Source organism: Sorex araneus, chromosome X (genome assembly GCF_027595985.1).
Source record: "Sorex araneus isolate mSorAra2 chromosome X, mSorAra2.pri, whole genome shotgun sequence".
Taxonomy (NCBI): Eukaryota; Metazoa; Chordata; class Mammalia; order Eulipotyphla; family Soricidae; genus Sorex; species Sorex araneus.
Genome location: NC_073313.1, coordinates 278,870,316 through 278,884,581, shown reverse-complemented (window position 1 = coordinate 278,884,581; position 14,266 = coordinate 278,870,316). Strand labels below are relative to the sequence as shown.

Below are 14,266 nucleotides of genomic sequence, written 5' to 3'. Positions count from 1 at the left end.
CAGACAGCTTTTGGTGGTTCTGATGTCCTCAGGCGGAGTACGGAACTGTCAGGCCTTCACCTTGTGACCAAACATTAGTCTGCATTCGCCCACACGGCCCTCATAGCTGTCTCTGGCTGTGGCCCTGATGAACAAAAATTAAATAATAAATTTAGGGTGTAATTTTAAATTTCTTTTTATAGTCAGGTTTTTAAAATAATGAATTATTTGTTGAGCATGAGCTCGTTTTTTGAAAGTTTGTCCTCTTAATGTGGAGTTAGAGTACAGCAGGTGGGGCATTTGCCTTGCATGTTGTTGATCCAGGTTCTGTCCCTGGCATACAGCGTGATCCCTGAGCCCCACCAGGAGTAATTCTTGAGTACAGAGCTAGAAGTAACCCCTGGGGATCACAAAGTGGGCCTCCCTCCCCACCAAAAAAAAAAAGAGAAGAATTGTCCTTCTGGTATTAGACATTGATAATGCTGGGGCCAGGGAGGTAAGTAGTACATGCAGATAAGACACTTGCCTTGCATGCAGCTGTACTGGGTTCGATCCCCGGCACCCCATATGCCTGGCCAGAAGTAATCCCCAAGCCCTGCCAGGTATGGCCAAAAAATATATAATAATAGCTACTTATTAACAGTTTATATGTGAACATATAAATTCTTGCCTCTCTTTTTATTTATTGCCTTTCTTTCTCACCCTAAAGAAAGAGGTGGGCAAGATACGAAAATTTGTCTAGTAATTCTCATTACTTTCCAGATCAAAAAAATAAGAGTTTTCTCTTTCCTCATCCTCACCATCTTCTTTACCAGAGCCCCTTTTGCTGCTGGACCCTCAGTTTACAAAAGAAACCATTTTTAATATGCCTTTGAATTTGATACTGATATTGAATACTATTTGTAGTTGAGTATTCTCAAATAAGATCCACAGTAAATGTAGGTAGTTAAATATACCATTAAATGTGACTTAACATTCATTGTGCCATTGAAACGGTTTTTTGAATAATTAGTTCTTATCTACTCAAAACTTGTTTTTCATGTTCCCTCCTCTAAATACCCAACTTGAAAAAAAAGACAAGGGGCTCTGCTGGACCAGAAAGATGCCTCAAGGGACTGGAGCACAGCTTTACATTCTGGAGCCTTAGGGTTGTTCCTGTCACACTGCATTTCCCCATGGTTCCCAGGGAAGTTCAGGGAGTGATCCCCAAGCTTCACTGGATGTGATCCACCCAAAAGCATTGATGGGAGCATTCTATTACTAGTTCTATAGTACAGTATTATCATTTTTTTCTTTTTTTTTTTTGCTTTTTGGGTCACACCAGCAATGCACCAGGGTCACTACTGGCTCTGCACTCAGGAATTATCCCTGGCAGTGCTCAGGAGACCATATGGGATGCTGGGAATCAAACCCGGGTCAGCCTCGTGCAAGGCAAATGCCCTACCTGCTGTGCTATCACTCCAGCCCCCAGAACAGTATTTTTTGATGATTAAACCTTTTTTTTTTTTTTTAAATGCTGGGGTTGTAACTTAGTGGAAGAATAACAGATTCCTGGCATGTGTGAGATCTGGAAACTTTCACCATCCCAAGTAAAAATTCTTAATTTCTATCCATATTTTTTTTTTCTTTTTGGGTCACACCCAGCGATGCTCAGGGGTTACTTCTGGCTCTGCACTCAGGAATTACTCCTGGCGGTGCTTGGGGGACCATATGGGATGCCGGGGATCGAACCCGGGTCAGCTGCGTGCAAGGCAAACACCCTACCTGCTGTGCTATCGCTCCGGCCCCTCTATCCATCTTTCTAATGAAGGTAATATACTTACTATGTTCTCAAATGTTCGTCTACAGCACCTGGAAAAGTAGCAGACAAAGTTATAATTGAAAACACTAGAGATTCAACCTTCGTTTTTATGGAAGGTTCTGAGGATGCTTATGTTGGATATATGACAATAAGGGTAAGAAATTTTGATATTGAAGATGTATATGTTAAAATCATTACGATCGTAAGGGAAAGGTTGTTTCTTTCAAAAAAAAATTTTCTACTTTCCAGTTTAACCCTGATGACAAATCTGCCCAGCACCATAATGCACACCACTGCTTAGAGATTACAGTGAATTGTAGCCCTATTATTGATCACTGTATCATCCGGAGTACATGTACAGGTTAGTATTCCCTAAACGTCTGAGTACCAAATAGCTCCCTGTGCTTTTGCCCAGTAGGCCTCTAAGATGCGCTGTTTGTCTTCCAGTCGGCTCTGCCGTGTGCGTCAGTGGCCAAGGAGCGTGCCCCACCATCAAGCACTGTAACATCAGCGACTGTGAGAACGTTGGACTCTACATAACAGATCATGCACAGGTACTTGACATTTTTGTGTTGCATGGTTTTTTTTTAGAAAATATTTTTTGAATTTCTACTAATATTTGTTTCTGTTAATTATAGGGAATATATGAGGATAATGAAATTTCCAATAATGCTTTAGCTGGGATTTGGGTTAAAAATCATGGAAATCCAATTATTAGACGGAATCATATTCATCATGGTCGTGACGTCGGTGTGTTCACATTTGATCATGGCATGGTAAGAATATTTTCAACAACAAAAAAATTTAATTCATATGAGTTTAATTTCAGATAGTTTCAGCATTATATTATCATCATATTACCTCAATAGGCGCTGCTGGGCGGGTAAGCCGAGCGCCGTCCCCCATCCCCTTGGTGAGGGAGGTGGCCTTAAGTGGTGCAGGAGGCAAAAAAATATATATGTATATATATTTTTTTCTCTCAATAACAAATTACAGAGTACACTTTGAGAAACGTAGTTTTATTTATTAATTTGGTATCACTTTATTCCTGTTACATTAATGTTGACAGGCAACACTTATTAATAAGAGAAATAGAGGGGTTGGAGGCATAGTACAGTAGATAAGGAATTTGCCTTGCCTGCAATCCACCCAGGTTTGATCTCTAGCACTGCCTGTGATTCCCCTCCCCCCCGGGAGTAAGCCCTGAGAAATAGGAAAAAACGATGTAGATACAACTTTTAAAGTGCTTTTATATCTCCGATTCTTTGGGTAGAGGGGAGGTTGAGTCTGACATTCTACTTGATTACCATAAGTTATCTAGTACATTCTACATTTTACTAAGGCCTTGTATTGCCTTTTTGGGTTTTCAAGAGTACTCCCGATTTATAAGCAAGATAGTTGCATAAGGAATGTGAAAGAGCAGTAAGGGGCCTGAGCAGAAGAAATGAACTTGATTCTCTGGTGTTTTGTAAGTTTTATGGCTTGGGCCCTTGCACTTGCTCCTGAGACTGAAGTGAGACAGACTCATGCCAACTCAAGGAACAAATCTGTCTTAAATACTGTGAGGTGAACAAACTTCAGACTGAAATTAGATCATGTCATTTATTTTTAGTTTAGAATTTTATTTATTTTTTTATTTCCAAATTTTTCTCCTTAGGATTTAGGGTGTCTTTTTTGGGGGGATGGTGGGGGTTAGTTCATTCCATTATATTACTGTAAGCCTGATTTGAAATCACTTCAAATGCTAGTGAACTGCTTTCCAAATAGACCGCTAGTCCAAAAGCTAAGTGTCATCAGTGGTGAATTTTTCTCCCTTGAACATATGTGGACTCTGGGCAATTGAGTTTCATCAATTAAATAACTCTAGTTATTAAGATCTTGCCTCGAAGGTAAGGCCTGATGAAAGGTCCTGTTGATTTTCTCAGTGTCGCAGTAATTTCTCCCTTCTACTTACATTGCTGTTGTTGCTAGATTATTAGCAAGACAGGATCCAAAGCATTGCCCCTATGTCTCCATATTTCAGATCTAAGGTGATTGGAATTATGTGACGGGAGTGGGGTTAGTTCCTTACCAATGGGACTATACTCCTTACCTTCAGACTTTTGTCTCCTACCAATGCATACAGACATATAGATTGTAATTGACATTATTATTATTCTAATCCCTGCTTTAAAAATGGTAATGACGCTGTAGGAGTGCAGTTGCATTGCAGATATAAAACAGCTATGTAGAGCCTTGCAGTTAGTGTTATCTCAATAAAAGAATAATCTGACTCACTATCCATACCTTGCATAGAAAGCAAGGGATTCCAATTTCTAGCTGCTTCAGAAAACAGTCTCTCAACATGGAATTTCTGTTATGTATTGAATGATTTTTCGTCAATATTCAGATGTTGAATCCTAACTTCTAATCTTTGGATGAGTAGTCTAATTTTCTATGACTGCTATCTTATGAAATAGGAGATTTGGGCAGTGGCTATCCACAGGGGAAGATAAAGGCAACCATCTGTAGCCAATAAATTAGGTCACTGTTTCAAAATGTTATTGAACATCTATTCAAATTATCTTTTCATTTAATACCTAATTTTTATTAAGGTAACTTTCAGATCCTCTTATATACTGGCAGGGGTCGGCTGCAAGCAAAGCAAGAGCCTTAGCTCCTATACTATTATTCTTCCCTCCTATACTTACCTCCTATCCTATCTAGCCTCTTAAGTTTGCTTCTTTGGTACTTAGTTTTGTCATAGTAATTTATATGTATATAATTGTACAGGCATTTATTTCATACAAAATCAAAGGAGAAAAAACTGTTCTATTTAAAGATTTGTGGGTTTTTGGTTTGTTCTTACATAATCTAACCATTTTAGGAAAAACAAGAGTAAACTTCAGGTGAAAGAGTTTACACTATAGTTTTTTTGCATTTTCTGAAAATGAAACCTAAAAACTACTTTGAATTTAACTCTCCACGTTCCCGACGTCCCCCTCCCCACCCTCCCACTTGTCCTTCTCTTTGTTTTTTTTTGTTGTTGTTGTGATGACTTGGGACACACACTTGACTGTGATGCGCCAGAGATTGTACACACTGGGTTGTAGGTCTGGACAGTCCATGTCAGTGCAGTGCATGGATCAGACTCCAGCCTTCTAAATGCCACCCAGAGGAGGCTGGTCACAGGGCCTTGTCCCCGGGCTCTCAGAGGTCCATTTTACCTGCCTGTCCATGTTCTGGAGCAGGCACCATCAACCTTTTCATACCGGCAGTTCAGAGCCAGCCTTGCCTACCAGTCCACAGACCAGCACTTACAGCCATGGCAGTAGACCAGTGGTTTCAGTCTTTTTACACTTGGGGTTGAGCTCTGGTCTGCAGGCCAGTGGTTGAAGAACACTGTTTAGATTATCGTTTTTATCTACACTCAATTTGGCGAAAAGCTCAGGAAAGCCTGCTGTGATCTGCTTGTCTGTGTATACTGATCCTGAGCTCACTCCAGGCCTTTCTCTGCAGGAACTTGATCAGGGTGAAGTAGGTGTACAGACATACAGATAGAACACAGTTCTAGTAGGTATACAGACATACAGATAGAACACAGTTCATGGAAAATACTGAAAGAAAATACTTAGTACCAAGGGAAATTGAGTGAAAGAGCACATTTAATTTTTTGAAAAGAGATAGACAAGGGATGGGGTGAAATAACTTTTTTTTAACTTTTTCTATTGAATCACTGTGAGATAGACCCTTACAAAGCTGTTCATGATTGGAATTAAGTCTTACAGTGTTCCAACACCCATCCCTCCACCAGTGTACATTTCCCAGCACCAGTGTCCCCAGGTTCCCTCCCATCACCTCCTAGACTGATTTAGAGGATTTGTATTTCTTTTGTCTCATTAAAACATGTTTCCTTCTGTGTTTGTTAATTGAAATTAAAGCATCTTTTCAAATGTCAGTTTTGGAAAGTTGCCTTACCTTTAGGCTTAATTTCTGTTTCTCTTAGGGTTACTTTGAAAGTTGCAACATACACAGAAACAGGATAGCAGGCTTTGAAGTAAAAGCCTATGCTAACCCCACAGTGGTCCGCTGTGAAATTCATCATGGACAAACTGGAGGAATATATGTCCATGAAAAAGGAAGAGGACAATTCATAGAGAATAAAATCTATGCAAACAACTTTGCAGGTGTATGGATTACCTCAAATAGTGACCCAACAATAAGGTATTTATAATATTAGATGGAAATTACCTTGTTTTATAAGTCAAGTTATAAGCCACATAGCTTTAACTCTTAATTTTTTTTTTCTAAACATCTGACTGCTTTGAAGTGTGTGTATTTTTACTTATAAGCAAAAGTCTAATGGTTGTAGTTATACAGCAGTGTCTGATTGTCAGATAAATGATTCTATTAAGAAATGCTTATTTGGGGGCCGGAGCTATAGCACACAGCAGGTAGGGTATTTGCCTTGCACACGGCTCACCAGGCTTTATTCCCAGCATCCCATATGGTCCCCCAAGCACGACCAAGAGTGATGCCTGAACGCGGAGCCAGGAGTTGGCTCTAAGCATCACTGTGGGGCAAGGCAGTGCTGCACAGGGTATGCAGTCTGGGTGTCAACCTGGGCTCCTGCATAACAAAGGACTTTGGCCCTTAACATGAAATATAAAAGTTTTGCGTTGAATAAACACTGCTGTGGTGTTTACTTTTTATTTATTTTTTGACCACACTTGTCTATCCTCAGGGATTACTCCTGACTCTGCAGTCAGGAATCACTCCTGGTGGTGATCAGGGCCCATGTGGGATACCACAGAGATCGAACCCAGGTCAGCCACACACAAAGCAAATGCCTTACTATGCTATCACTCCGGCCCCTGTGGTGTTCATTTTCGGATGTCCTTTTTAAATTTTTAATGATCTAGACCAGCTGTTTTCGACCTTCTTACATCTCAGGACTGGCACAGTCCTTGGACTGGTGATTGGAGTAGGGTATGGAATAGTGCACAGTTACTTATCCTGTGTTGATTAAATTACATAGGGATATGGCTTTTGGAATTGGAATGTCCTTGTCTTTCTTTTGGAGGGCAGGGGTGGGGGGAAGAATAGCAATAATTCAGTAAACTTAATTATCTCAGATTCTTGGACAGGAAAACCCAAACATCCAAACCTGAAACTGCCCTTTTTCTTCAGTGGTTCCTGTTGCCTCCTCTGGCGACAGTGAAAGAGCAGGCAGATCCCATCTAAGGGTATCAAGATGGAGCTGTTACGTTTATTTGGGGAGGGGCTACCCTGTCTGCTCTGCTATTATGCTAGCCCAGAGCTATTACAGTTCAATCAAATCAGACTTTGCAATTTTGTTTGCTCTCTCTGGCTTCATGAAAGTAGCGTGATAGTAGGAGTGATAGTACAGTAGGTAGGGGACTTGCCTTTCACACAGCCAACCTGGGTTCTATTTCTGGCATCCTGTATGATCCCCTGAGCAGTGTCGGGTGTGGCCCAAAAGCAGGGTGGGGTTGTTGAAGAAGTAGATTCTGGAATATACAGCTTGCCACCAGTGTTCAATAGATGTTTCTAGAATCAACTAAAAAAATGTTTTCAATGTTTTTGTTATTTCTAAGGTAATACATTTAAGAGGGCTGTTTTGTTTCGAATACTTGTGGGTGTTCCAGAGCTTGGTGTATTATAAATTAGAAATAATCTAATTTGATTCCTCATTTTAATCATTTTACATATTTATAGGGGAAATTCTATATTTAATGGAAATCAAGGGGGAGTTTACATCTTTGGTGATGGACGAGGCCTTATTGAAGGAAATGACATTTATGGTAAGCACATCATTTTGTTCTATAAAACTTTTGAGTGTGTGGGGGCTGGAGCGATAGCACAGCGGGTAAGACATTTGCTTTGAATGCGGCCAACCTGGGTTCAATTCCCAGCATCCCATATGGTCTCCTGAGCACCGCCAGGAGTAATTCCTGAGTGCAGAGCCAGGAATGACCCCTGAGCATCGCCGGGTGTGACCCAAAAAAGCTAAAAACAAAAACAGCCAAAAAAATTTTTGAGTGTGACCTGTCTTTGAAAGATTATTCCAGGGACTGGAGCAATAGTACAACAGATACGGTGCTTGGCTTGCTTTATGGTCAACCTGGGTTCAATCCCCAGTGTCCCAAATGGTCCCCTGAGCACCGCCAGGAGTAATTCCTGAATGCAGAGCCAGAAGTATCCCTTGAGCACTGCCAGAGGTGGCCAAAACCACAGCCCTCCCCACCCCCCAAAAAAAGACTATTGCGTATTGATTCATCTAACATATATCTATTATATATCAAGCACTATGACAAATGCCAGGGATGTTAAGACCATACTTGTATGAAGAAGTATTTGCAAATATTTCTTATATTCATTTTATTGTTTAATAATTATTATTTCTGTGTTTAAATTCTTTGTGATAGTTCATTGTACCTTGGTAAAACTAAAAAGGGAAAATGCTCCTCATTAAAATATTTGAGGGACCGGACCAATAGTACAGCAGGTGGTGTGCTTGCCTTGCATGCCGCTGACTGGGGTTTGATTCCCCCAAATACCACGAGAAGTGATTCTTGAGTGCCCACCCAAGGGGAACCCCTGACCACTTGCCAGGTGTGGCCCAAAAACAAAACAAAACTTTTTGAGATATTGAATCAGTGAATAGTGACTGAGATGTCTGTGTGCCAAACTAAGATACTGATGTTTTCTAGGGTAGCACGTGGGATAATAGGTAGCAAAGCATGCTCCATGCCCCTGCTGAGCACTTTACCTCAATTAAGTCATACAATATTCACATCAACTTTTTGAATTACACACTTCTGCGTATCCCCATTTATGGTCAGGAGATAGCAAGAATTTCTGGAATTCAAAACTCACCAAGTGGGGCTGGAGCAATAGCACAGCGGGTAGGGCGTTTGCCTTGCACGCGGCCGACCCAGGTTCAAATCCCAGCATCCCATATGGTTCCCTGAACACCGCCAGGGGTGATTCCTGAGTGCAGAGCCAGGAATAACCCCTGTGCATCGCCGGGTGTGACCTAAAAAAAAGCAAAAAAAAAAAAAACTCACCAAGTGGTCTGCTCCTAGCTAGTATATATTGCCTGTTACCCTTCCTTATCTTTTCATGCCTTAGTTCTGTTTATATCACTGTATTACTGTCATCCCGTTGCTCACCGATTTGCTCGAGCGGGCACCAATAATTCTCCATTGTGAGACTTGTTACTATTTTTGGCATATCCGGTATGCCACGGGGAGCTTGCCAGGCTGTGCCATGTGGGCCGGATAATCTCGGTAGCTTGCCGGGCTCTCCGAGAGGGACAGAGGAATCAAACCCAAGTTGGCCGCGTGTAAGACAAACACCCTACCTGCTGTGCTATGACTCCAGCCCCTGTTTTATATGTAGTACACAATTACACCTCTATTAAATCTCTAAAGAATTTTACTATATTGGGCTGGAGTGATAGCACAGTGGGTAGGGCGCTTGCCTTGCACGCGGCCGACCCGGGTTCGATTCCCAGCATCCCATATGGTCCCCTGAGTACCGCCAGGGGTAATTCCTAAGTGCAGAGCCAGGAGTGACCCCTGTGCATCGCTGGGTATGACCCAAAATGCAAAAGAAAAAAAAAGAATTTTACTGTATAATGTAAATTTCTGTGTTTCACTAAACTCCATATGTTGACTTTGTTATTTTCATTTTCAAATAGGCAATGCATTAGCAGGAATTCAGATTAGGACAAACAGTTGTCCAATCGTTCGACATAACAAAATTCACGATGGCCAGCATGGTGGAATTTATGTGGTAAGTTAATGAATACAATTTTAAAATCTCATTTATCAAAACCAGAGGAGAAAAGAGTGGAGACAGTCATGTTTAGCTTTAGGTAGGCCATGTTCAGTTTTTAGAGGAGTATGAATTTGCGATTACCTTTAATATTTAGAAATTAAAAAGAATCTTGTTCCGGGGCTGGAGAGATAGCACAGCGGGTAGGGCGTTTGCCTTGCACGCGGCCGACCCGGGTTCAAATCCCAGCATCCCATATGGTCCCCTGAGCACGGCCAGGGGTGATTCCTGAGTGCATAGCCAGGAGTAACCCCTGTGCATCGCCAGGTGTGACCCAAAAAGCAAAAAAAAAAAAAAAGAATCTTGTTCCCTCTGCTGGTGTGTGAATGGCTTTTTGTTGTTTTGTGTTTTTTTTGGGGGGCCCACATCTGCCATACATGGGACTTATTCCTGGCTCCACGTTTCAGGATCACTCCTCAGGGAACATGTATGGTGCCAGGAGAAGCTGGATCAGCCGCATGAAAGGCAAACACCCTACCCACTGACTGTCACTCTAGTCCATAATTTTCTATAGTGTGTATGTTGTAAATAAAATTTAATCAGCAGCTGACTAAATTCAGGCATAGTACCTTTTTATTAAAATCTTCAATTGGGGGGCTGGAGCGATAGCACAGCGGGTAGGGCATTTGCCTTGCACGTGGCCAACCCAGGTTCGAATTCTAGCATCCCATATGGTCCCCTGAGCACCACCAGGGGTGATTCCTGAGTGCATGAGCCAGGAGTGACCCCTGTGCATCGCCAGGTGTGACCCAAAAAGCAAAAAAAAAAAAATCTTCAATTGGTAGTATGAGCTAAATTTCAGCAACTATCATTCTCAGCAACTGTCAATCTGTTGTATTTGTTACACTGGAATCTTGCCATTATGACTACTTGTATGGGTCTTTGAAATCCTCTAGCTGTGTTAACTGAAGTATCACTGACAGTAACACTAAACTTGAAAAGGTAAAATTTATTTATTTATTTGCTTTTTGGATCACACCGGCGATGCTTAGGAGTTACTCCTGGCTCTGCACTCGGGAATTACTCCTGGCAGTATTTCGGAAAAGGCCAGTTTTCAATTTGAATTTCTATAGAAATATAATTAAACTGTAAGCCTATATATTGATCCTATGTTTGTATATTAAAACCACCATAACTAACTATAGTGAGAAAACATTGAAATGGGGCCAGGACAGTAGTACAGTGGGTTGGGCGTTTGCCTTGCACACGCTGACCAATATGGTTCCCAGCATGCCATCAAGTCCCCTGATTACCGACAGGAGTAATTCCTGAGCACACAGCCAGGAGTAAACATTGAGCGTCGCTGGGTGTGACCCAAAAAGCCAAAACAAAGAAAATGTTGAGTTTCAGAAAGGTCCTTGTTTAATGCAAATGGTTAGCTGATTTTTATTTACATGTCTGAAATTTCCATGTTTTCAACCTGCTAAAAATAAAAATATTTAGCAACTTAAACAACCTTACACTTTAAAGGGTTTGATCAGTAATACATTTTAGATAACTTACTAAATAAGGGATCTTCAATAAGTTATTTTGCTAAAGAAAATAGATTGCTGCAACTCTTACTGTAATAGATTTGAAAGGACAAAATCAGGAGTTGGGTTAGTTTAGTGAAGTATTTGCCTTCACGTTACCAACTGGGGTTTGACCCCCAGCATCCATAAGGTCCCCCGAGCCCCACCAGGAGTAATTTCTGTGCAGAGCCAGGAGAGTTATCTCTGAACATGGCCAGGCGTGGCCCCAAAACACATAGAGAACAGTATAAAAATTTGGGGGCTGGAGTGATAGCATAACGGGTAGGACATTTGCCTTGCACGCAGCCGACCCGGGTTCAATTCCTAGCATCTCATTTGGTCCCCTGAGCACCGCCAGGAGTTAATTCCTGAGTGCAAAGCCAGGAGTAACCCCTGCGCATCATCGGGTGTGACCCAAAAAGCCAAAAAAAAAAAAAAATGAGCAACACTAACAAAGAAAAATTTTGTTTAATTTTTTGGGTAGTGGGTAGCTTGGAGCAGAGGCAGCTCGACAGATGGTGTGCATCTTTTGGGGGAGGGGGGGTTTGATCCCCAGTACCACGTTTCCCAGTGCAGAGCCAGTAGTCGCCCCTGGTATCACTGGCTATGGCCCAAAAACCAAATAAAACAACAACCCCAGAAGCTTTGGAAGATTAATACATTATGTAGATGCTACTAGGAAAATGGCATTACTTTACGCAGGGGAGACTCCCACCCTGCGATGCTCAGGGCTTACTCCTGGCTCTGCCCTGAGGAATCACTCCTGGCAGTACTCAGGGACCATATGGGATGCCAGGGATCGAACACTGGTCAGCCACATGCAAGGCAAGCACTCTACCCCATGTACAGTCTCTCCAGCCCCAATCATCACTGTTTAAATCTAGATTTGAAAATTGAGGTTTTGTCTCTGGGGTGGTCCTCCACAGTGGAGCCCAGGGGTCAGACCAGGGCCCAGCATGGCAGCTCCTTAGACTCTCTTCCCGTGGATGGGTGTGGGTGTGTACAGGAGACAAATGTAATCAATGTAACTTTCATTTAGCATGAGAAAGGACAAGGCGTGATAGAAGAGAATGAAGTCTATAGTAACACTCTGGCTGGGGTCTGGGTGACAACTGGCAGCACTCCAGTCCTGAGAAGAAATAGGATACACAGTGGCAAGCAGGTAAGATGAACTCAGACTGTTGCACAAAAAATAAATAGATTGTTTTGTAAGCACTTGTTTATCTTGAAAAAAACTGTTTTTTAATTTTAGGTTGGAGTTTATTTTTATGACAATGGACATGGAGTGCTAGAGGACAATGATATCTATAATCATATGTATTCAGGGGTTCAAATAAGGTAAGTGTTTCCACTCTTGAGTTTTGGGGAGTTATTCAGAGTACATGGAAGATATAGAAGAAATCTTGTTATTTAGTAGTCTTTCTGATTCTGTGGATGTGTGTGTGAGAGAGAACTTTGCAGCATGTGCAGCTCATTGTTCTGTCAGTACATTGTGACTGGCGTGCTCCATCATAATTGGAAATTAAAAGATTATACATTTTTTAATTGTGAGGGGCCTTCCTGGCATCCCATATGGTCCCCCAAGCACGCCCAGGAGTAATTACTGAGCCCCTGCAGGGTATGGCCCAAACCCCCACACCTCAAAAAAAAAAAAAAATATGAAGGAGCCAGAAATACAGCTCAGCGGTTTAGCACATCCTCTGGTACCAAGATAGAAAAAAAAAAACTAAAAAAAAGTATAGTTGTCAATGCTATTCTGCTTGCCATGGGTATCTGCTGTGCAGGCAAGATACTCTCGGTAGCTTGCCAGGCTCTTCTCTGAGAGGGGTGGAGGAATCAAACTCGGGTCAGCTGTGTGCAAGGCAAACGCCCTACCTACTGTGCTATCACTTCAGCCCCTTAGAACTGTAACCTTATTTAATTTCCTCAGTTTAGCTATTAGATTGGATAGCAATAATGATAATCAGTAGCTAACTATGCCCTGTTAGAGAATTTAGCAAAATTAAACTAGTGCAAGGGTTTTTGTTTTGTTTTGTTTTGGGGGGTGTTGGTTTTGGTTTTGGAGTTGTTTGTTGGTTTTTTGTTTTTTTTTTGGCGGGGGTGGGGGGGGGAGCAGGGTTCTGGTTTCATTCTGGTCTTTGGGCCATTCCCAGCAGTGCTCTAGGATTCATGCAGTGCCATAGGAACTGTAACCTTTGGAACCATCTCTCTGGCCCTTAAACAAGCTGTGTTTTTGTGTTGTTTTGGGGGGTAGGGCTTGAACCCAGGACTTCACATGTGCATGATAGGTACTCTGCCAGAGCTACACCTCCAAACCTAAACCAGTTTCTTTATTGACGAAGTTCTTTGAACATCTTGAAGTATATCATTAATTTTTGCTAATATTGAGGTGGAGTTTCCCGTGAAGGGGTGGTTAATAGGGATATCGGAGTCAAATAGCCCTCATCTAATGCCGTGAGAGAGAGCATTTGAAATGGTATTCTCTGTTTTATCTATAGGACTGGAAGCAACCCCAAAATTAGACGCAATAAAATCTGGGGAGGACAGAATGGTGGAATTCTAGTTTATAATTCTGGTATGTTGATTGTCATTCAGCTTTTTCTTAACACTAATGGTGTTTAGAAATATACTTTCTAAATAACAGCCTAAATGTTTGCATTTATAGGTCTAGGCTGTATAGAAGACAATGAAATATTTGACAATGCAATGGCTGGAGTGTGGATTAAGACAGACAGTAATCCTACACTAAGAAGAAATAAAATCCATGATGGAAGAGATGGTGGCATCTGTATATTTAATGGGGGTCGAGGTATTGTTGTTAAATTTGCACTAGTGAAAACCCCAGTTTTACACTATTCTATATCTTTAATGATCAAGAGTATTTCCAGTTAATATGTTACAAGTGCACAAATCTTAGTCTTTTCTCATATCAGGTCCTGAGATGCTTAGAAGATTGGTGTCTAGAATTAGTGGAGACGTGTTTTCAGAAATTTTCCTTTTGTAGTCATCTTGAGTGTCTCACTTGTTAAGGTTTTTTAAGGTAGCATAATTTGTTTACATTCTCTCTGAACCTTTTATTACTCAGAACAGTGATATGAGTATAATAAACTTCAAAGTCAATTTGTAGAAGTAG

At 41.4% G+C, this 14,266-nt stretch overlaps 1 protein-coding gene across 1 annotated transcript in view; it reads left to right on the top strand.

The window, feature by feature from the left end:
• The window catches only part of FBXO11 (F-box protein 11), an 88,177-nt gene that overhangs the window by 69,221 nt on the left and 4,690 nt on the right, over positions 1 to 14,266 (top strand). The window contains exons 8-18 of the mRNA XM_055122308.1: positions 1,828 to 1,934; positions 2,030 to 2,141; positions 2,228 to 2,334; positions 2,419 to 2,556; positions 5,766 to 5,983; positions 7,499 to 7,584; positions 9,486 to 9,580; positions 12,173 to 12,295; positions 12,386 to 12,471; positions 13,632 to 13,708; positions 13,799 to 13,942. Of these exons, the coding sequence (XP_054978283.1) occupies positions 1,828 to 1,934; positions 2,030 to 2,141; positions 2,228 to 2,334; positions 2,419 to 2,556; positions 5,766 to 5,983; positions 7,499 to 7,584; positions 9,486 to 9,580; positions 12,173 to 12,295; positions 12,386 to 12,471; positions 13,632 to 13,708; positions 13,799 to 13,942 (1,293 nt within the window). The remainder of the gene's footprint in view (positions 1 to 1,827; positions 1,935 to 2,029; positions 2,142 to 2,227; positions 2,335 to 2,418; positions 2,557 to 5,765; positions 5,984 to 7,498; positions 7,585 to 9,485; positions 9,581 to 12,172; positions 12,296 to 12,385; positions 12,472 to 13,631; positions 13,709 to 13,798; positions 13,943 to 14,266) is intronic.